This window comes from Opisthocomus hoazin, chromosome 11, assembly GCF_030867145.1.
Source record: "Opisthocomus hoazin isolate bOpiHoa1 chromosome 11, bOpiHoa1.hap1, whole genome shotgun sequence".
NCBI lineage: Eukaryota > Metazoa > Chordata > Aves > Opisthocomiformes > Opisthocomidae > Opisthocomus > Opisthocomus hoazin.
Genome location: NC_134424.1, coordinates 19,906,730 through 19,926,938, shown reverse-complemented (window position 1 = coordinate 19,926,938; position 20,209 = coordinate 19,906,730). Strand labels below are relative to the sequence as shown.

The following is a 20,209-nucleotide window of genomic DNA, read 5'->3' as shown; positions in this document are numbered from 1 at the left end:
ACGCTGCTGTGACCGCAGCAGACCCTGCCAAGGCGCTCGGCACGTTTTTCTCAATGCCAGCCTCAGCCCAGGGCCGGCTCTGCCATAACCGTAACCACCATCCCAGTCCCAGGTCATGCCACCCACACCCCTCGCTGGAGATGACGCTGATGATGGCCGCCACAGCAGGACAGCACTGGCGGGGCTGCTCGGCCACGGCACTCCCAAAGGCAATCGCAGCAGCGGGTGCAAGCTGTGCCGCCATTTATTGGGTCTGCGCTGGCTGGGGGGGCTCAGGGGCTGGCTGCACCCCACGGGCGGCAAGTTCAGCCGCAGGGGAGGGATCTCCTCCTCCTCCCGGGCCTGAGGGCTGCACTGGGTGATGCTGACGCCAGATGCTCTGCCCGGCATGGCCGGTGAGGAGCTGTAGGTCGTGGGGAGCTGTGGGTCACGGGGAGCCCCTCGCCGGGTCAAGCTGCTCAGACCCAGCGCCGCACCCCGGTCACGCTGTTGAAGAGATAGTCCCTGCCGGTGCCTGAGACAGGAGGCAGAGCTGAGCCATCACCCCATGGGTGCTGCCCAGGCATCGCTGCCCGGCGCCCACCCCTCACGTCCCCCAGACCCCTCTGCCCCAAGGGACGCAGCCAGAGGCTGCTGGGGCCATGGGACAGGGCACTCACATGGGTCCTGGGCATGGCCATCAAACTGCCCGTGTGCAGAGGAGAGAAAGGAGAAGGTGCTGAGGGTCCCGGAGGGACCACCCGCACCTCTGGCAGGTGCCCACCCTTGCTGCCACAGCACACACTTACAGGGCAGCTGGCGTTGGGGTGGCCCCGCTCCTCCTCACCACCTCTCTGCTCCACCATGTCCCAGGAGCTGTAGAGGGGGCGAGGGGAAGGCACGCTGTCAGCAACAGGCCCCCGGACTCGACCCCGAGGGATGCTCGCCAGCCAGGCTTCGCGCTGCCGGCTGCGTCCCGTCAAGCCCACCGCCCCGACTGATTTCCACCTACCTGATGGTCCCCTTACCCAGCCCTGGGTGCCGAAGGGGACTGCAGCAGGGGCTGGGCTCCCCCAGGCACCACCACCTTTCAGCCACACACGAGAGCGGCGAGCCAGCCTGCCAGCACGCCTGCTTGCTTCCTCACGTGCCGGCGCACACCGTTGTTGTGCTCGGAGGATGTTGTGCTGGGGGAGACGCAGCCCCAGAGCCCCCCTGCTGCCAGTGCTGCCCGTCGGGGCTGGGCCTGAGTCTTCTCCCTTTCACAGTCGCCACAGCCCCGGTGCCACCAAGCACCATGCCCCCGACCTCACCAACGAACACGGATCCAGCCGTGCATCACCCCGGGGTGGTGACACTGCTGGAGGCGGCTGTTACCCTGCCCACAGGCTTGGGTGCTTCCTCCTCACCGTGCAGACGCCCGGCACAGGCTGGGCCGGCTCCAGTGCCTCCTCTGGCTCTCCTCTCCCCCCAAGGGGTCTGCAGTCTCTCACCTCCTCCTGGGACACCTTCCCCAGCGAACTGGGGCTCCGCCGGTGAGCCGCAGCAGTACCAGCCCTGGCACCATCCCACTCTGCCCCCCGCAGAGTTTCTGCCCCCAGCCCAGCCAGTGACACGACTGTCCTGCAGCCAGATCACCGTCTGCACCCATGGCTCCAGTCAGTGCTGCACCCTCGCCCTAGGGCAGGGCCACGGACCACAGCCAACGCGGGGTACATCAAACACCCCCCACACGCTGCATCTCCCCTGGTGACTTCAAGGACACTACGGGAGCCCGTGCCAACACGCCTGTCTGCCCCTCACTGCCAACGCAACCACCCCAGCCATGCAGCACCCACCTCTTGCCCAGGAGCAGCTTGTCAGGGTCTCGGTTGCTGCGGGAGGAGCAGAGGCAGCCGTGAGCCCCTGGCCTTGCTCGCCGTGCCGTGCCACACCACGGGAGCGGGGCTCACCTGCACAGCAGGCTCCGGGCCACGCAGCCCAGGGCAGCCAGCAGCAGGGCACCAGTGATGGTCAGCACGGCCACAAACCAGGCCGGCGGGCGCCAAGCCGCCTCTGTCAGCGTGACGACCAGCGGCTGCTGCCGCAGTGTCTGCAGGGGCAGGGGGTGAGGGAGCACGCGAGGGCCGGGGGACCCCGGGGGACCTAGGGGCTCTGCTCACCATGTGCTGGGTGGTGGTGCTGGCTGGCACCGGGGTGCTCCGGGTGGTGACGTGCACCACCAGTGCCACCATGGTGCTGTGGCGGGGGGCACCAGGGCCACCCCACGCCTCCACCAGCAGTACGAAGGTGCGGGGCTCCGCTGGGCCATCAGGGAGGTAGAAAAGGGTGTTCCCATCCAGGCTAAAGCGCCCGTCCTCGTTGCCTGGTCAAGAGGGTCTGCTCAGTGCCACGCCGCGGCAAGGGGCCGGGTTGTGCTGTGGCTTGGCTGCTCCTCACCTCCGGCAATGGTGTACGCCAGCGCGGCGCCGTCGGGGCTGCCCTGGCACGCCAGACGGGTGACGGGCTGGCGGCTGCCCGACCCGGCCGTGATCCGCAGCTCCCGCACCTCGGGGGTGCACACCGGTGCCTGGTCCGGCACGGCCTGCCGCAAGCGGGGCGAGATGGCATGGTACCCACGGCGCTCGCACCCACCGTGCTTCACTCGCCGGGCTCGCGGCCGCACCTGCAGGCGCACGGTCACGTCGCACAGGCGCCTCCGCCGCTTTGCCGGGTCCAGGTCGTTGCGGGTGTCCGTCAGCCGCACCGTCAGCCCGTAGCTCTGCTGCCGCTGGGAGTCGAGGGTTCCCACCACGCGGATCTCGCCTGCGGGACCGCGCGAGCGGCTGGGCTCCCATGGGTGCTGCAGGGTGCAGCGGGGGCTGGGGAGGGGGCCGGGCACCCACCGGTGTGCGTGTCGATGGAGAAAGGCTGCGCGGGGCTGGGACCCCCCTCCAGGCTGTACTCGAGGCTGTCTGGTGGGTAGTCGCGGTCGGTGCCAACCACACGCCCCACGATGCTGCCAAAAGCCGCCGTCTCCGGCACGGTGAAGGTGGCGGCGTTGGGGCACACCGGCGTGAATTCGTTGACGGGCGTCAGCGTCACCAGCACGGGCACGCAGGCTGTGCGGCACGCGGCGGCTCAGCTGCGCTGGCATCACCCCGCAGCCTGCGCCAGGCTGGGCGTGCTCCCCCCAGGTGGACTGGGGGACACGGGGACAGCGACACCAGCCCTGGAGATCACCAGTTTCCTCCGTGATCTGCTGGTTTTGGGGGCGGGAAGGGGCTTTTCCCACCTCCCCCGTGTCCTCCCCCTTTGCACCCCCCCCAGGGTGCCCACTCTGGGGACACGGGCACTCACTGCTCCGCGGCGGCTGCCCTCCCGCCGTCACCACCACGGTGGCTGTGAACTGGAAGCCCACAGCGGCCACGGCCTCCGAGTCGTAGTCCAGCGTGGTGTTGACCTGCGGAGCCAGGGCGGGGGGCTCAGCCAGAGCCGGGGTGCCCGGCAGAGCTGTGATGCCGGGGAAGCGGCAGGGAGCGAGGCAGGGAACCGGGGGGAGCCTCGGAGAGCCCCAGAGCAGGACAGCACGTGCCAGAGGGTCCCCGCCGTCCTGCTGGGCTCCCCAGGAGCCTGGGCGCTGCCCACGGTCTCACTCACCTGCAGCCGTGGCCCCTCCATGCGGAAGCGGGAGCGGGAGGCAGGGGGCCCCTCGAGGGTGTAGCGCAGCCCCCCCACCATGCCGGCAGGGTCCCTGCACCTCAGTGTCACCAGGGTGCTGCCGGGGGACACCGTCTCGGGCACCTGGGACCTGCAGCGGGGCAGCTGGCGGCTCAGCTCCCGTCCCCCGTGTCCCCAGGCTCCACTCCCCCCACCCCAAACTGTACACGGAGAGGGCTGGGACGCAGGTCGGTGCCCGCCGGTCCGACCGCTGCACGGTGACGTTGAGCGTGGCGGTGGCATGGTCAGCGGGGTGCTGCACGTCGTAAGCCCGGATGAGGAGCTGCGCGTGGGCCACTTCCAGCCGGCGGGTGCTGCGGATCTCGCCCGTCACTGCGGGAGACGGCACGGCCTCACGCCAGGCACCAGGGTGGGGGCAGAGTGTCCCTGGGGACCCCCGCCACTCCGCTCACCCTCATCGATGGTGAAGAGCGTGGGCGCCACAGGAGCGACGATGGCGTAGTGGACGTTGTCACCACTGGCATGGACTTGTGTGACCACCTCCAAGGGGCCGGTGCCCTCCGGCACTGTCACTGCCAGCTCCGGCTCGCTGCAGGCAAGGCAGGCAGCGTGGCATGGCCTGGTGTCACCACCACTCCCTACCCAGCCCGGCCCCACTCACAGGAAGGTGACATGGGGACGACGCGACGGCAGCACCTCCACTCTCACAGCCCCGCTGCAGTTATGCCCGTGACGGTCCATCACCTCGATCTCCAGCCTGAACGTCTGCGGGGAAGCGTGGGGGCAGCCGCGGGATGGCCCGAGTGGCACCAGGGACAGGGATGGGGACGGAGACAGGGACAGGGGTGGAGATGAGGACAGTAATAGGCCAGGGACAGGAATATGGACAGGATGGGGATGGGAACAGGGACAGAGACAGGAAAGGGAAGGGGAACAGGGATGAGAATGGGGCTTGGAGCAGGAACAGGGGTGGAGATGGAGATGAGGACAAGTTGGAGACCGGAACGGGGACAGGCTTAGGGACAGGACTCGTGATGCAGACAGGGATGGAGCCGGGGATAGGGACGGGGCTGGAGCACTCCTGGGGCTGGGGGGAGCCGGGAGCCCGACGGAAGGAGAGGACAGGGAGAGCTGTGGGCAGTGCCAGCGAGGGGCGAAGCCCAGACGGGCTGCGAGGTGGCTGTGACAGCCTGGGGACGCTGCTGCCCACCTGGGTGTCCTTGCTGGAGTCAAAGCCGCTGGCAGGCGCCAGCACCAGGCCCCGGCGGGTGAGTGTGAGCGGCGTGTCGTGGTTTCGGAGCCTGAACTGCAGACAGACGGGCAGTGGGAGGAGGTTGGGAACCCCTGTCCCCCACTCCATGCCTGTCCTCAAGGCTGGTCCCACTCGCGGGGGCTGCGGGCCACCCGGGCAGCCGCCACTCACCGTCAGCCCCCCGATCAGCTGCGGCAGCACCGCGTACAGGGGTGTCCGGGGCGCCACGTCCACCAGCACCCGCACCACGTCTCCCTCTGCGGCACGGCACAGCCGTGGGAGCCCAGTGCCAACCGGCACCCATGGCCCCCGCCGTGCCGTGCCCCCCGGCTCCTACCCGCGCTGGCGAAGGGGACATCGCAGTGCAGCACCTGCCCCGCCGTCACCCGGACAAAGAGCTGCGCCTCCACCTCGTCCTCACCGGGACAAGCGGCCCGCAGGGTCAGGGTGTACTGGTTCATCCGGCGGGCATCAAGCTCCGCACCGGCACGCAGCGTCACCTGCTCGGGGACACGGAGCTCAGCGGGGTGGCTGCGGGCTCCTGCCCCGCTCCCTGTCCCCAGCCCCACCTCTGCCCGGAACATGGTGGCAGCCACAGGGTCGGCGCTGATGGCGACGGGGTTGAAGGGGTGGTTGGGCTCAGTGCTTCGCAGGGTGACATTGGGGCTGCTGCTCGCATTGCCGCAGGACACAGCCACCTCGGCCACGCGGGTGCCTGGTGCCGCGTCCTCGTTCAGGGCCACCACGCGCGGCAGGTCAAGCAGAGCTGGTGGAAGACCCCGGGGACCGGCCTCGCACCCGGCCAGCGCCACCGACAGCTTGCCCGGTCGTGCTTAGGGAGCCCTGCTCCTGCACCCAGGCACCCACACGGGCACGGGTCTCCAAGGGCACCCCACCCTTACCTGCTGCTCTGACGGAAGTCCCTGGAAAGAGGAGAGTGTCACCCCAGCCTGCCAGCGACGCCCCGGGGAGGCCCCAGAGATGCCCCCGTGATGTTCCAGAGGTGCCCCAGCGATGCTTGGATATGCCCCAGTAATGCCTTGGTGATGCCCCAGTGATGCCTCCCCCTGGTCCGAACCCAGCCAGGCGGCCGCCAGCCCCTCTGCCCATCCTGGGGTCAGCCCCAGGCACACGGGGGCAACCGGGGGGATCCTGTCCCCCATCCCCCTCCTCTCGGTCCCCCACCCAGCTCCGGCAAAGCGTGCCCCTGACGCTGAAGCGCCTACCTGGGGCGCGGAGGCTGAGGAGGAGGAGGAGGAAGGCGAGGTGTCCGTGCATGCCCATGGCTCGCCGGCTGTTTGGGGCAAGCCGGAGCCCGTTGCCACGGGCGCTGGCACCACCCCGGCCCGGCGTCACGCTGGCCACCCACGGCCGCCAGCCGGGCCCCGGGGCAGGGACGGGGCCCGGTGTCCCCGGCTCCCGCACCCCGCTGCCTCTCCCCAGCCCCGGGCCCCCTGCGCCGCCACGCCGCCTCGCCACGCGGCACGCTCGGGAACCGGGGAAATCAGCCGGGAGCTAATTTCTGGCCGACGTCCTCCTCCGTTTGCAAACCAGAGCCGCTTCTCCCGGGGTTCTCATTAAGCGTTATTAGCTCCCCAATTAACGGGCGCTGGCGGGGCCGGGGTCAAAGCCTCTCGCGGGCAGCCCCGCGGCCGCGGGTGCCTCCGCCGGGGCCCTGCACCGGGGCTGCCCGCCGAGCCCCCCCCGGTGCCCCGGGTCCCGCTGCGCGGCGGTGCCCGGCGGGGCGGGGCGGGGCCGCGGGGAGGGGCGTGGCCCGGGGCGGGGTGGGCGTGGCCCCGGGGCGGCGGTGCCGGTGGCGGTGCGGGCCGGGCTCACGTTACGGCGGCCCCATTGGCTGCGGCGGGGCGGGGCGGGGCGGGGCCGCCCGGGCAGCGCCGGGAGGCGGCGGGGAACGGCCGGGCGCTGCGCCGCGCTCCGCCACCGGCACCGGCGGGACCGGGAGCGGGGCCGGGAGCGGGGCCGGGCCGGGCATGCACAGCGCCCGCCCCGACCAGCTCGGCGCCGACCGGGTGAGTCCCGCCGCGGGCACCGGGGAGGGGATCGGGGCCAGCCCTGCCCGGGCGTCGCCGTGATGTCAGGGCGCTGCCGGTGACATCAGCGCCGTGACATCACGCGCAAGGCCAAGGCGTCGCGGTGGGACGCGGGTGGCCGGTGGGACGCGGGTGCCCAGCCGTCGGGGTGCCAGCGGCACCGTCAGCCCGGAGCTGCCACCCTGCCGCCAGCCCCGAGGGGCCCGGGGGTGACGCGGTGGCCCAGCCGGCTCCCCGCGGCCCGCCTACCCAGCTCCTCACGCCCGGGTGTGCCGGCGTCCCCGGCCAGTGGCGGGACCGGGCGGCCGGGAAGCGGTGGCACGTCGCCAGCTGGGCTGGCTGAGAGGGTCCCAGCCGGCGGGGACGGGATGGGACGGGGACAGGACGGGGTGCTGCCCGGAGGAGGCCGGGGCAGCGAGCCCTCCTGCTCGCTCGGCTTCCCGCGACTGCAGCGCGGAAAGGAAAGCGGACGTAACACCCAGCTTTTGGGGTCAGACAATAGGAATTCAAGAGCGAGGAGCGGCCCGGCTGCGGGAGCCAACCGCCCCTTCCAGCGCCCGCCAGGGAACGCGCCGCTCGGCCGCAGGCCCCCCCTCCCTGTTCCCCGGCGCTTTGGGGGGCCCCCCAGCCCTGGGTGCAGGCCCGGCTGCACCCTGACGTCACCGGGGTGTCCCCAGCTGGAGGGCGCAGGGCGGGTGGGGTGGCCCTGCCGAGGCGTGGAGGGAGCGCCCCACCCCAGCACCCCTGGGTGCAGCCCTGCGTTGCCGAGCGGGGTCCCGCCGACGGGGCTTCACGGCTGCCGTCCCGCGGGGCTGGGGGGAGATTGGGGGGTGGCGGCGGGGCGCCCGGCTGCTACGTGCCGCGGCCCTGTGTCATCTCCCGCAGGCACGGCTGGGGCTGGGTGCCTGCTTGCTCACCCGACATGCCGCTGCACGCCAGCCGGCTGCGCGCAGGAGCCGCAGGAAAGCGGGGCCCGGGGCTGCGGGCAAGCTGGGACCTGCGCCCACCCCGCTGCACGCCCGGCCCCGCGAGCGAGCGGGCACGCAGGGTTCGGGGGAGGCGGGTGGGTTGGGGGTCGGTGGTCCTGGCCGGGGGCGAGGAGATGGCCGTGCTGACCTGCCCTGCGCTTTCTCCCCAGCGGTGCCGGCGGGAGGCGGTGGCAGCGGCGCACATGCCCGGCACGCGGCACACGCGGCACCACGCCGGAGGGGCGCCGGGGCCGGCCCCCCGCCCCCCGTGCCCCCCGCGCCCCGGCTCGGCGGCGGACTCAGCCTGCAGCCTGGAGCCGGGCGGTGAGGAAGAGGAGGGGGGGCACCCGGCCGCCCGCTCGCCCCCGGCCAGCGAACGCAGCCTGGAGTTCGACTCGGGGTACTCGGAGGCGTCGGGGGGCACGTGGCGGGAAGACGAGGCGCCCGTGCGGCGCCGGCACCCGCCGCCCTGCCAGCGCGCCCACCGGCTCTCTGCCGGCCCTGCCGCCCCGCCGCCCGCGCCCGCCCGCCGCGCCCGCCCCAAATCCACCTCGGACGCCTGCCTGGAGCAGTGGCGGGTGCTGGAGCCGGCCGACGCACAGGACTGGACCGTGGCGTTGCTGTCGCAGAGCCGGAACCGGCAGCCCCTGGTGCTGGGCGACAACTGCTTCGCCGACCTGGTGGAGAACTGGATGGACCTGCCCGAGGTGGGCGCCGAGCCCCGGCACCGAGCCCCCGCCGAACCCTCCCGCCGCCTGGCCAAGCCCCCCGCCTTCCTGCTCAGCCTCTCGGGCAACGTACGCCGTAAGCTGGCCAACATGGCCCGGCCGCGGGGGGCCGAGGGCGCCCGGGCGGGGGCCCGTGACGCCACCAAGCGTTTCTCCTGCCCGCTGGGGCTGGGGGGGCAACCCAAGAGCGCCTGCTTCCACCAGTCCCACAGCAACATCGCCCAGCTGGCCACGGACTTCCACCGCTTCACCGCCCTGATGAACAGCCGCAGCCGCCAGCCCATCATCTGCAACGACGTTATCGGCTACATTTAGCCCTGCCCGCGCCCTCCTCCGCTGTAAATAAACCCCGGTTTTGTACGGTTATCGACGTTTATCGAGGCGGGGGGGGGCTGCCTGCACCCCGACTCCAGGCAGGTCAGGGGGGTTTCGGAACGAGGGCCAATGCATCCCGCAACTTTTATTGCATGGGGCGGGGGGTGCCAGCCCCTCGCTCAGGGAAGGGAGCAGACGAGAGGGGGACGGGTATCTTCGGTCTCAGCATCCTCTCCCTCACACACGTACAGCAGCTCCAGCTCCCGTTGCCGCAGCTCCCCAGCATTCTCCAGGTTCTCCGATAACCTGGAGCAGGGAAAGGGGGCTGTGGGGATGCTGGCTTGTCCCCTGCAGCTGGCCGGGCTCCCCAGAGGGGCCTTAGGCCCCTTTGGGGCACCTGGCCAGGCTGGGGGGACACAGGGGCCAGCAGCGAGGGGCCGGGCAGGGGTCCCGCCACGGGAAGCGCTGCCGGCAGGATGTTTATCCAGCAGCCGGCTGGGAGCTGTGCTGCAGCTGGAGCGGCTCAGGATGGAGGGAGAGGGGTCTGGCAGCCCCCCTCCTCCTCCTCCCAGGGCAGGATCGGGCCCCGGAGCCAGGGACCTACCTTTGCGCCCGCTGCCGGGTCTGCGTCTCCTCATCCTCCTCCCTGTCGTACAGCAGAGTGTCGCCGCGCAGGAGCTTGGTCACAGTCCAGCCGTGCATCGACTGCAAGAGGTGGGTGTCCGAGTCTGGCCCTGCACCCCCCCGTCCCGGGGTGACCCGGCTGGGTGCTGCCGGTGCCAGGCTCACCTGCAGCCAGTCCAGCACCTCCTGCACCGTCACCTCCTGCCCGTCGGCGCAGGCCGCCCGCATCTCCAGCCGGTCCCAGCAGCTCCACTCCCGCCCGCCATACTGCAAGGGGGAGCGTGGGGCAGCAGCCGGCACTGGCACCCCGCGCCCCGGCAGGGCTCGAGGGCTGGGGTACGGCAGGGCAGGGGGCACCGCAGGGGTCCGGGGGGGCAGCCACCCCCCGGCACTGCGGGGTCCAGGGCTGGCGTGGGGCCGGCGCTGCCCCCAGCCCCGGGCCGGGCCGGGCGCACAAAGGGCCATTGAAGCGCTGCCCAGCCCCACACAATCGCCTCTTCTTGCGCCCGCGGCCCCCCCTGACCCTGGCTCCGGCCCGAGGGGGCCAGCAAGGCGCCGCACGCGGGGCTGAGCGCAGGATGCATGGCCGGCTGGCACGGCCGCCCTGCCATCTGCCCTCGCCGCAGGCGGCACCAGCCCCTGGCCGCTCTCCCCTCCTGCCTTCTGCCGCCCGCGCGCATCCCGCCGGGGTGGGGAGGGCTCAACCCCATCCCAACCGCACCGCTGCCCGTCCCGGCGCCCCGCAAAGCGCGTCGCTCTGGCCGATGCCACCCCCGAGGTGGGCTCCCCAGGCCCCCCAGGGCTGCAGGTCACGCCAAGCGGGCTGGGGCGACGCGTGCTCCTGCCATGGCCAAGCGGCCGGGCGTGAAGCGTCGCGCCAGGCACCCTCGCCGCGGGACGTGGCGCTGCCGGGCTCTGCCGTGGGGACCTGAGGGCGCAGCCAGCACCTCCACCTGGGGATGGAGCCATCTTGGGGGCACCGTGACGGCGCAGGGTCGGGCAGCCCGCGGGGCGCGAGGGGGCCGGGGGGCGGCCGGGCAGCCCAAAGCGGTGCCGGAGCCGGCGCGAGGCGGTGGAGACGCCTTCCCTCCCCCTCTTCCTGCCCCCGGCCTGGGCCCCCCGGGCCAATCTGGTTCCAATCGGCGCTTCCTGCCGCGCCGGAAGGGCTGCCTCGCACGCCATAAACCCCCGGACAAAGGGGCCTCTATCGCCCAGACGGGCCCAATCTGGGGCTGCCCCCGCCCCCGCTCTCCCTCCCCGGCAGAGCGGCTGCGGCCGGGCCCCTCGCTGCCGGGACCCCAGGCCCCGCTCCCCGGCCCGGTGCCAGCTGCTCTCCGGCTGCTGCAGCTGGTTTCCATAAGCCAGATGTGCGCGGCTGCTGTGGCCCCTCACCCCCCGGATGCGGGGCTCGCCGTGGGGCCTGCCGTGGGGCGGTGGGCTGCCTCAGCCCCACCGGCACCCCAGAGCATGCTGTCGAGCCTGAAGCTGGGGCAAGTGGGATGGTGGAGGTAGCTCGGTGCCGGTGGGGCGGCCGCAGGAAGGAGCCGGTTCCTCGCTGCCTGGCAGCGCGCCCGGCTCACCGCGGCACCCGGATCCATTTCCCGAGCCCCGTGGCGAGGGCTGGCCTCCCGCACGGCCACCTCCTCGCTCCTGGGTCTCCCTGGCATCACCGCATGGCAGCTGCCACCGGGAGCTGGGGCAACCACGGCCACCTTCTCGCTCCTGGGTCTCCCTGGCATCGGCTCACAGAGGTTGCCACCAGGATCTAGGGCACCCACGGCCACCTCCTCGCTCCTGGGTCTCCCTGGCATCACCTCATGACGGTGGCCACGGGGAGCTGGGGCACTCCGAGACCCCTGGGCATCCCCCAGCTGCCCTGCCCCAGGGGAGAGGGTCCTACCTGGTAGGTGGGGGGTGGCAGGGGCTGGACGCGGAGCAGAAGGCAGTCAGACAGGCAGAGGTTGCTGTTGCGGTAGCAGCTGGGGTCCCGGCACCCCCACACCAGCTTGTAGACCTCCAGGCATGCCAGCCCGGCCACGGCCGCTGTGGTGGTGATGATGGCGGGCACAATCCGCCCGGCAATCCGCTTGCTCTGAGGACAGGAGGGGTGTCACTGGCTGCCCTGCATGGGACGGGACCCCCAACCCCAGGGGCTGCCCCTCTCACCGTCAGCCAGTCAGCGGGGGGGATGCCATAGTTCTCCGCGCGCAGGTTGGACGCCGCCGTGATGAAGTCCACATGGATGGCGTTGTCCTGCAGGGAAGAGCGTGGGGACATCAGTGTCTCACAGGGACACTGGTGACCCACAGGGACCAGCGGCCACCAACTCCCCGGGCTGAGTGGGGCTGCCTGCCCAGCCCTGGGTACCTTCTCGAAGTGGATGGGGTCCATCAGGGGCATCTTCACCTCCTCACCCCCCATCAGCTCCTGTCGCCACTGCAGCAGGTCCCGGGTGAGCTCCACCAGCCGCCCGCCGTCTGGGGACACAGGGACCCCCGGGGTGGTACCCCTGCTCCGTGGCACTGCCGGGGCCATGGCACGGTTCCCCCCTCTCGGTTTGGGGACCCTTGGTGCTGTGGCAGCGATGAGCAGCACCGCGGCCCCACCGCCACCACGCTGGACCCAGGGATGTGCCCTGCGGGATGCAAGGGTGTGGGAAGCCTCACCCACAGGCGCCTGCGCCTCCTCCCGCTCCTCCGCGACGGGGATCTGGAGCTTCTCCTGGGGCACGAAGGGTGGCAGGACCACGCTGCGGAGGATGGCCCGGGCGGCCGCCCGGTCTCTGCGCGGTGGCACCTTGTGTGCTTGGGCGAAGAGGTGGGCAGCAGCCAGGATGTACTCCAGGTGGGCATCCTGGGGGGCAGAGCGGCCAGGGTGGTCCACCAGCCCACGCCGCCAAGGGCTGCCCGCTTTGCCCCGAGGTGGAGATGGAGCTGCCTCTCCTCCTCCTCCTCCTGCAGCGGAGCACGCGTCGGCTGCTCCCAGCAGTGCCCTGGCCGACCGCAGGACAGGAACCCGGGCAGCCCCGGACGGGCTGCGGCAGACGGAGCACCAGCTACGGTCCGGCATCCACCGGACCCCTGGCACAGCCCGCACTGTCCCTGGTGGGGACCCCCCCCCCCCAGCACTCACATTTTCGGGGTCAAACACCAGCGGATGGGGACAGCTCCTGTCCCCTGCCCAGAAGGGGACACCGGGGCTGGTTTCCTGGCGGAGGGAGGGCAGAGTTAGGCCTGGGGACAGGCAGGGTGGGCGTCAGAGGGTGCGGGGGATGCCAGCCCCAGGGGTGCCGGGCTCACGTGCTCCGGGGGGAAGGCGTGCAGCAGCTGGGCGATGGCATCGTGGTACTGGCTCTGCCAGCGCCGGCGGGCCCAGCGCACGCAGTCCCCCCAGCTGCGCGGCCGCTCCCGCAGGCTGCCCCGCACTCGCTCCAGGACCTCCAGGGCTTCCTGTGGCGGCAGCTGCTCCGGGAAAGCTGGGTCTCTGCAAAACCAGGCGCCGCTGCTGCTGGCCCGGGAGCAATCCGGTGGGACGCCCCGGGTGGGATGCGGAGGTCTGTCCCCCCCTCCCCACCCCCGGCAGGGCTGGCAGCCACTCCCCGCACCCACTCACGCCATGAACCGGTTGACGTCCTCTGCCGGCAGCTGGAAGAGCCCCTCGAATTCATTGCGGGCCCACTGCGGGGGTGGAGCGGGGGTTGAGCGCTGGGACCCCTCCCTCGTGCCCACCTCCGGGACCCCAAGGCCAGCGGCAGGGAGAGGCCGAGCCGGCGCTGGGTCCAGCGGCGGAGCTGGGGCTGCCAGCAGGAAGCAGCTGGGGCCGTATCCTGCCCGCGGCCACGGCCGGAGGGGAAACGGGAGAGGAAGATGAAGGTGCCAGGGCTTCCTCGCCAGGCACCGGTGCGGCACAGCCTACCTGCAGTGTGTGCTGGATGGTGTAAGGGAAGTACCGCAGGGTGCAGAGCGGGATGGTGCCGTCCCCGGGGGCGCCGGCCGGCCCCAGCGGCTTGGTCACAGGGGGCACCATGGCCAGCACGTTGCCCCGTGGCCCCTCCGTGCCCGAGTCCAGCAGCGGCGTGCGGCAGCGGCGGCAGCGGCTCTCCAAGTAGGCGCCTGCGGGGAGCCGGGGGTGCTGGGGAGCCGGGGGGCACGTCCCGGGGCTCGGCCCCTTGCACCTCCCGGCACTCACGGGCCTCCAGCGTGTCCAGAGCGCTGGCGACGCCGTCCAGGCGCTGGAAGAAGTCGTCCCCGTAGAGCAGCTCGGAGGCGGGTCCCACCTGGTTCTGGTGAGCCGTCACCTTGACGTCAGGGTTCATGCGCCGCACGGCCGCTGCGGCCACCACCGACTTCGGCTTCTGCCAGGGCAGAGAGGAGGCGGGCAGCTCTCCACGGCCCCGGGGAGCCCCCGGGACAGCCAAGGTGCCCTTCGGGGAGAGCTCGGCCCCCAGCCCCAAGGCACCTCACCGATATATCCGCCGAGCGGTAGAGGAGCTGCCGATGGAGGTTGGAGAGGGCGACGGTGTCCATGTCAGCGACGGCAAGCTCCCCGCCCGGCCCCGCTGCCAGCCCCATCATGGCAAAGTTTTTCAGCAGCTCACAGCCGATGGCACCGGCTCCAACCTGCCGGGGCACGGCCGCTGCAGCTCCCCAGCGCACCCCGGCACCCCGCCAGCCGCTCCGCAGCCTCTCCCGGCACCGCGGCGCCTGCCCCAGCTCACCACCAAGTACTTCTGGCGGCCCAGCTGCTCCTGGAAGGCGGCCCCGAAGACGGCGATCTGGCCGTCGTAGCGCGAGCCCCTCTGCGGGATGGAGGAGCCGTGTGGGTGACAGCGCCTGCCGCGCTCCCAGCGCCCATGAGGGGCTCGACACGCATTCTCACCGGGGCGCAGTCCCCCTCCGTCAGCCGCGTGGCCCCCTCCAGCGCCAGGCACTCCAGGGCGTCAAAGTACAGCCACTGCTCCAGGGGCAGGAACTTCCCGGTGACGACCTGGGGCGAGCGGGACCCCGTTGGCTCCATGCTCGGTGGGGTCCCCCCATACCCCAGCCCTGCTGCTGCATCCCCTGGCGCGCAGCACGTGCTCTCTCTCGGTCGCCAAATGCCGCCAGACAGCCACGTGGAGCGTGGCCAGCGGGACCCCAGGGCGCCGGACCCTCGCCCCGCTCACCTTTAGCACCTCCTGGGCTGCCAGGGCCCCGACGACGGCAGCCACGGGGCACAGGTCCCCCGCGCTCACGCTGGCAAAGGCTCGCACGACGTCCTCGTCCAGGGGACCCTGCCGCTCCGCCAGGCTCTGCGCCAGCTCCAGCACCCGCTCGGCGTCTGCCTGCGGGCAGAGGGGTGAGGGCAGCCCCGGGCAGGGCGGCGGGGGGCCGGGGGGGCTGGGCAGGGGCAGGACGGGGACTCACCGTCGCTCTGGGCCGGGGCAGGCGGCCCCGCTCCCTGCGGAAAGCGTGCAGGGCCTGGAAGGCGGCATGCAGGCTGCGGCTGCGCGGCAGCTCCTCGGGACTCGCCACCCGGATCCGGGGCTCCGCCAGCGCCCGGCGCAGGGGCTCCTGCCAGCACAGCGCCGGGGCTCAGCCAGCGCTTCCCCGGGGCCGGGGCACGGCAGCGCTGTGGGGCGCGGGGGTACTTACGTAGGAGTGCACCTGGGGCAGCCGAACCTGCGAGAGCAGCCCCCCGCGGCGGTAGGGCGAGAAGGAGCTGGTGTCGCCGATCTCCAGCCTGAAGGTGTCTGGGGACAAGAGCAGGGGGGACGGACATCACAGCCACCGCCAAGGACCCGGCGGGTTCCCCGACCCTGGGCCGGGGCAGCTGCGACCGCCCAGGTGGCTCACCCAGCACGCGCACGGGGATGGGCTCCCGGCCGTTCAGCTCCGTCATCCCCTCCACGCCGGAAAACGTCACCAGGTCCCCATCGCAGAAGAGGTGGCCGCGGCTGTCCTCTGCCCCCACGTATGTCACCACGCCCGGGTTGTCCTGAGGAGGGGCAGGGACGGGAGGGCGCAGGGCTGGACCCGGGTGGCAAAAAGCCACTGGAGGAGGCAGCGGCGTTTAGGGGACCCTGCCGAGGCTGCCCTCCTACCTGGGAGATGTGCTGCACGACGGCGCGCACCGGGTCCCCTTCTGCTGGGTCCTCAACGACAAAGCGGTCCCCGAAGTCACAAAACAGTTGCCTGGAGAGGATCGAGAGGGTTTTGCCGGAGAAGCCACCTCGCCAAGCTGCCCTAGCGCTGCCGGGTCCTGCCCGGGCCGAGCAGCCCCGCCGGCTGGGCTGGGCGCTCTGGGGACAAGGTGACACAGAGACAGTGGCAGGACCCTGCGGCAGAGACCACTTACCCCGCCAGCCCCTTGGCGTCGGCCACGATGAAGCAGATGCCCCGGGCATGGCAGAAGTCCCCGACGCGGAGCTGCTCCTCCAGCGTGGACTCGGTCAGCACCACCACCTGCGCCGGGGCCGTCAGCGGGCGCCGCAGTCCCGGGGGGCCCCAGGGTGCAGGGGTGCGGGCTCACCTGGAAGGAGGCGAGGAAGGCCTCCGACAGCTCCCCGGTATGAGCCGCCACTGCCACGCGGGGGTTCAGCTCAGCCAGGGCCTGCTGGGACGCCTCGGCACGGTTCTGGCCTACGTCGCTCTCCCCCAGGAGGAACTGTGGGGTGGGCACATGGCGGGGCACCCCGCAGGTTTGGGGTGCTGCATACCACAGTGGGGTGCTCCGCGGGGCCCTGCCCGCACCGGTGGGGGGGGCCTCTGCTGAGGACCATACCCACAACACAGGACACCCCGTGGGCCCTGTCTGTGATGATGAGGGGCACCCCGGGCCATACCCATGACAGGGACCTCCCACTCCACACTCCTCACCAGGACCCCCAACCTGTACCTGTTACTGGGAGCCCCCCACCCCGTACCCACACCCGCAATAGGCATCCCCCAACTGCACCCACATCCATTGCCGTGACCTCTACCCACACCCGTACCTGCTGCTGAGACCCCCGCCTCTACCTGTACTCGTTACCAGGGCCCCCATCAGTACCCATACCATTTGTGGGAACCCCCACCTCTACCTGTACCCACTACCAGGACCCCCACCCGTAGCTGTACCCATTACTGGGACCCCTGCCTGTACCTGCACCGAAGAGTGGGATCTCTGTCCATACGCATACCCATTACCGGGACCCCTGCCCGCACCCGTTACTGGGACTCCCACCCACCACGGGCCCCCCGCCGGTACCTGCTGGGCGCGGTCCGCGGTGCGGGCGGCCCCGCGATCGTGCAGGACGAGGCGCCCGGTGCCGGCCAACGCCAGCGCCGCCGCCACCTGCGCTCCCGTCCCCCGCAGCCCCGACACCAGCACGGCCGCCCCGGCCAGCCGCCCCGCGCCGCCGCCCAGCACATACCTGCGGGACAGGGGCCGTCAGCGGGGACCGGGGGCCCGCCGCACCCCCCCGACCCCGGTGCCGGTGCCGGGCCCCGCACTCACAGCTGCCGCGAGTACAGCCCCTCCGCGCCGTTTCCCGCCATGGCGGCCCCGCCCCTCGCCCGGGCCCCGCCCCTGACCCCGCCCCCGGGAAGATCGCCCCGCGGAGGCCCCGCCCACCGGAAGGGCGCTCCGCCCCTGACCGCGCCCTCGCGGAGGCCCCGCCCCGTCCGCGCAGCCATGGCGGCGGCGGGCTGGCAGGGGCCGTGGCGGGCGCTGGGCGCGCTGGGCCGGGAGCTGGCGGCCGAGTGGGCGGCGCAGGACGTGCGGGCCGCGCTGTGCCAGCTGCTGCTGCTCTGGCTGGGCCTCAGCCTGCTCGGTGTCCGCCTGGCCTGGCGCGCCTACGGCGGGGCGGTGGCCGCGCTCTGCTACCGGCCGGGGCCCGCCGCCCGCCGCCCTCCCGCTACCGGCACCGGCCCCGGGCCCGGCCCCGCGCCCGCCCGGCCCCGCGCGCACTCGCTCTCCCCCGCCGGCCCGGCCGGACTCAACGGCGCCCCCGAGCGGCACTGCCCGCCCCGGTGAGTCCCGACCGCGCCGGGCCCCCACCGCCCCGTCGCCCCCCCGCCGCCCGGCGAGCTGTCCCCAGCCCAGTATGGCCCAGCGAGCGGCCCCCAGCCCGGTGTGGCCCGGCGAGCGCCCCCCCAGCACCGTACAGCCTAGCGAGGGGCCCCCCCCGGCCCAGTACGGCCCAGTGTGCACCGTCTCCCAGCCCAGTATGGCCCAGTGAGCGCCCTCCCAGCTGCACTGCTGGACCAGTACAGTCCAGTGAGCGCCCCACCCCAGCCCAGTACAGCCTAGTGAGAGCCCCTCCCCAGCCCAGTATGGCCCAGCAAGTGCCCTCCTGGCTGCACTGCTGGACCAGTACAGCCCAGTGAGCACCCACCCACCTGCCCCCAGACCAGTATACCCCAGTGAGCGCTCTCCTGTCCGCGCCTGCAGACCAGTGCACCCAGCTCACCCCCGCCCCGGCCCCGCTGACGCTGCCGCTCTCTTGCAGGGAGGGCCCGGCCGCGGAGCCGGCGAAGACGCACCGGGAGTGAGGAGCCATTAAAGCGCTGCGCCCTGCCCGCCGCCCCTTGCCTTGGCGCCCGCCGCCGTCACCGCCGGGAGGAGCGGGGCAGGGGGGTTTATTGGGGCTGGGGGGTTTACTGGGGCCGCGGCGGGCGCTGGCCTCACTTGGCCGTGTAGTACTGGGTGGGCACAAAGGGCATCTTGGTGACCAGAGCCGGGTGCTGCCGCTTCCGCACCTCGACGGCGAGCGCGGTGCCGGCCTGGCTGTGCACCGCCTCCACGTAGCCCATGGCGATGTTCTTGCCCAGGGAGGGCGAGGGGCAGCCGCTGGTCACCGTGCCTGGGGATGCGAGGACGTGGGGGGCGGTGAGCAGGGGACGGCAGCCGCGCTGCCGGCGGTGGGCGCAGCTCGGGGCCGTGCCCGCGCTGGCCCCACCACCCCCACCTACCCACGGACGTGCCCTCGGGGCCCAGGATGGCGGCGTGGGGCCGGATGGGGGGTCCCACGGACGTCAGCCCCACGCGCTTGCGCTTCGGCTTCTCTTTCACCTGCGCCATGATGACGGCCGCGCCGGGGAAGTCCATGGCCGCACGCCGGCGCTTCCCTGTGGGGCGGAGACACGAGTGAGGGTCAGCGATGCCCGCCTGACCCCCCCGGCTGGGGACGCGGGGCCACCTCGCCCCTCTGCCCGCCCCGAGGAGGCAGTGGGGGTGGAGGCGGCCATGACCCACCCAAGGTCCACAGCAGCCCGGCCTCGGCAGGCGTGGTGGTCTCGTCGATGTCACTGCCGTAGAGGCAGAGCCCGGCCTCCAGCCGCAGGCTGTCCCTGGCTGCCAGCCCCGCCGGCCACACCTCGGGGACGCCCAGCAGCCGCTCGGCCAGCTCCACCGCCCGCCCCGCGGGCACCGAGATCTGCGGGGGACGGGGGCAGGGTCGGCGGGGCGCGGCGTTACTGCGGTTGGGGAGGGGAGGGGGGGTGCCAGCGCGGCTCCCGGGGTACCTCCACGCCGTCCTCGCCGGTGTAGCCGCAGCGCGTGACTCGGCAGCCCGGCACGCCGAAGACCGTGGTGGAGATGCTGTTCATGAAGGACAGCTTGGCCAGGTCATCCGGCAGCCCCGCCTGCAGCACCCGGGCCGTGGAGGGACCTGGGGAGGGAGGTGGCTGGGAGGGACGCGGGGAGGGCACCGACAGCCCTCGGGCGAGGACCCGGCGGTGGGCAAGACCCCCCCTGCAGCGGGGGACCCCGCGCAGGACCCCTGCTACCTTGCAGAGCCAGCAGCGCGTTGTCCAGCACCTCGAGGCGGACGTCGGCGCCGCCGGCCTGCAGCTCCGCCACCCTGCCCTGCCGGGGTGACAGCGGGCCACTAGCACAGGGGCCCGGCTGCGGCCAGGCCCGCGCGTGGCCTTGGCTGCCTTGACCCCCCTGCAGCCACGGACGTCACCGAAGAGGGGGTAAGGGGGGGGTTGCTCCCGCTGCGGCAGCCCCGTACCCTCATGATGGCCAAGTCCTTGTCGGCGCAGCCGGCGTTGGACACGATGTAGAGGTGACCGTCTGACGTGTTGGTGACGATGAGGTCGTCCACGATGCCACCGCTCTCGTTGGTGAGCAGTGTCAGGGTGCCCTGCCAGGGGTTGGCCCTCAGGAGCGTGGGCGGCTGGCCCGGGGTGTCCCCGCGGACCTCTGACCCCACCAGCCGCCCGGCACCCACCCCCCGGCACCCCATACCTGCCCCGGCTTCAGCTCGGCGATGTCCCCCACCACCAAGCTCTCCATGAACCTGACGCGGTCGCGGCCGTACACCCGGGTCTGGAAGGGGTCGGGGGGCGGTGAGGTGGTGCGGGGGCCCCCCAGCTCCGGGGTCGGGGGGGGGTGAGGCGGCGCGGGGGGCCCCCCCCAGGCCCCCCATGTCTACCTGCGGCATGTGCGAGACGTCGAAGAGGGAGCAGTGGCGGCGGGTGTGCAGGTGGGACTGGAGGTGGCCCTGCCCGTAGTGCAGCGGCAGGCTCCAGCCGGCGAACGGCACCATCCGCCCGCCGCGGGCCCGGTGCAGCGCGTCCAGCGGGCTCCGCTTCAGCCCCCCCGCGCCGCCACCGGCCCCCCCGGCCCCGCTCAGCGCCGCCGGCACCGGGGGGGGGCGGCGGGGCA

The 20,209-nt window shown here is 72.7% G+C and overlaps 5 protein-coding genes across 8 annotated transcripts; 2 read left to right on the top strand and 3 right to left on the bottom strand.

Moving 5' to 3' along the window:
- Positions 1 to 403: 403 nt before the first annotated feature.
- Positions 404 to 6,176, bottom strand: CDHR4 (cadherin related family member 4). Of its 4 annotated transcripts, XM_075432723.1 has the most exons (20): positions 6,118 to 6,176; positions 5,794 to 5,814; positions 5,461 to 5,657; positions 5,229 to 5,391; positions 5,063 to 5,148; positions 4,850 to 4,945; positions 4,301 to 4,404; positions 4,092 to 4,228; positions 3,846 to 4,011; positions 3,619 to 3,769; positions 3,319 to 3,421; positions 2,865 to 3,080; positions 2,645 to 2,784; positions 2,419 to 2,563; positions 2,142 to 2,344; positions 1,932 to 2,071; positions 1,818 to 1,853; positions 789 to 855; positions 660 to 684; positions 404 to 514 (listed from the first exon to the last, which is right to left on the bottom strand). In XM_075432723.1, the coding sequence occupies exons 1-20, from the start codon at positions 6,173 to 6,175 to the stop codon at positions 459 to 461; spliced, it is 2,310 nt and encodes a 769-aa protein (XP_075288838.1). In that variant the 5' UTR covers position 6,176; the 3' UTR covers positions 404 to 458. The 4 variants fall into 4 exon arrangements, with proteins under 4 accessions (XP_075288838.1, XP_075288836.1, XP_075288835.1 ...); XM_075432721.1 differs by having other exon boundaries at positions 660 to 855; XM_075432720.1 differs by lacking the exon at positions 6,118 to 6,176 and having other exon boundaries at positions 5,794 to 6,013.
- A 1,688-nt stretch (positions 6,177 to 7,864) lies between these two features.
- INKA1 (inka box actin regulator 1) lies at positions 7,865 to 8,998 on the top strand. Its single transcript, XM_075432455.1, has one exon. It carries the CDS (start codon positions 7,865 to 7,867, stop codon positions 8,951 to 8,953), a length of 1,089 nt encoding a protein of 362 aa, XP_075288570.1. The 3' UTR covers positions 8,954 to 8,998.
- An 87-nt stretch (positions 8,999 to 9,085) lies between these two features.
- Positions 9,086 to 17,232, bottom strand: UBA7 (ubiquitin like modifier activating enzyme 7). Its single transcript, XM_075432454.1, has 24 exons — positions 17,054 to 17,232; positions 16,805 to 16,970; positions 16,088 to 16,222; positions 15,914 to 16,020; positions 15,660 to 15,750; positions 15,412 to 15,553; positions 15,211 to 15,308; positions 14,983 to 15,129; positions 14,742 to 14,900; positions 14,456 to 14,563; positions 14,295 to 14,375; positions 14,041 to 14,196; positions 13,766 to 13,931; positions 13,493 to 13,689; positions 13,190 to 13,254; positions 12,877 to 13,060; positions 12,710 to 12,784; positions 12,244 to 12,430; positions 11,945 to 12,054; positions 11,744 to 11,830; positions 11,478 to 11,669; positions 9,743 to 9,844; positions 9,558 to 9,658; positions 9,086 to 9,259 (listed from the first exon to the last, which is right to left on the bottom strand). The coding sequence occupies exons 1-24, from the start codon at positions 17,230 to 17,232 to the stop codon at positions 9,133 to 9,135; spliced, it is 3,162 nt and encodes a 1,053-aa protein (XP_075288569.1). The 3' UTR covers positions 9,086 to 9,132.
- On the top strand, positions 17,228 to 18,117 carry TCTA (T cell leukemia translocation altered). Its single transcript, XM_075432716.1, has 2 exons — positions 17,228 to 17,568; positions 18,048 to 18,117. The coding sequence occupies exons 1-2, from the start codon at positions 17,231 to 17,233 to the stop codon at positions 18,088 to 18,090; spliced, it is 381 nt and encodes a 126-aa protein (XP_075288831.1). The 5' UTR covers positions 17,228 to 17,230; the 3' UTR covers positions 18,091 to 18,117.
- Positions 18,098 to 20,178, bottom strand: AMT (aminomethyltransferase). The gene is made up of 8 exons (XM_075432715.1): positions 19,977 to 20,178; positions 19,790 to 19,870; positions 19,554 to 19,685; positions 19,327 to 19,405; positions 19,063 to 19,208; positions 18,794 to 18,974; positions 18,511 to 18,666; positions 18,098 to 18,401 (listed from the first exon to the last, which is right to left on the bottom strand). The coding sequence occupies exons 1-8, from the start codon at positions 20,088 to 20,090 to the stop codon at positions 18,223 to 18,225; spliced, it is 1,068 nt and encodes a 355-aa protein (XP_075288830.1). The 5' UTR covers positions 20,091 to 20,178; the 3' UTR covers positions 18,098 to 18,222.
- Positions 20,179 to 20,209: the final 31 nt, after the last annotated feature.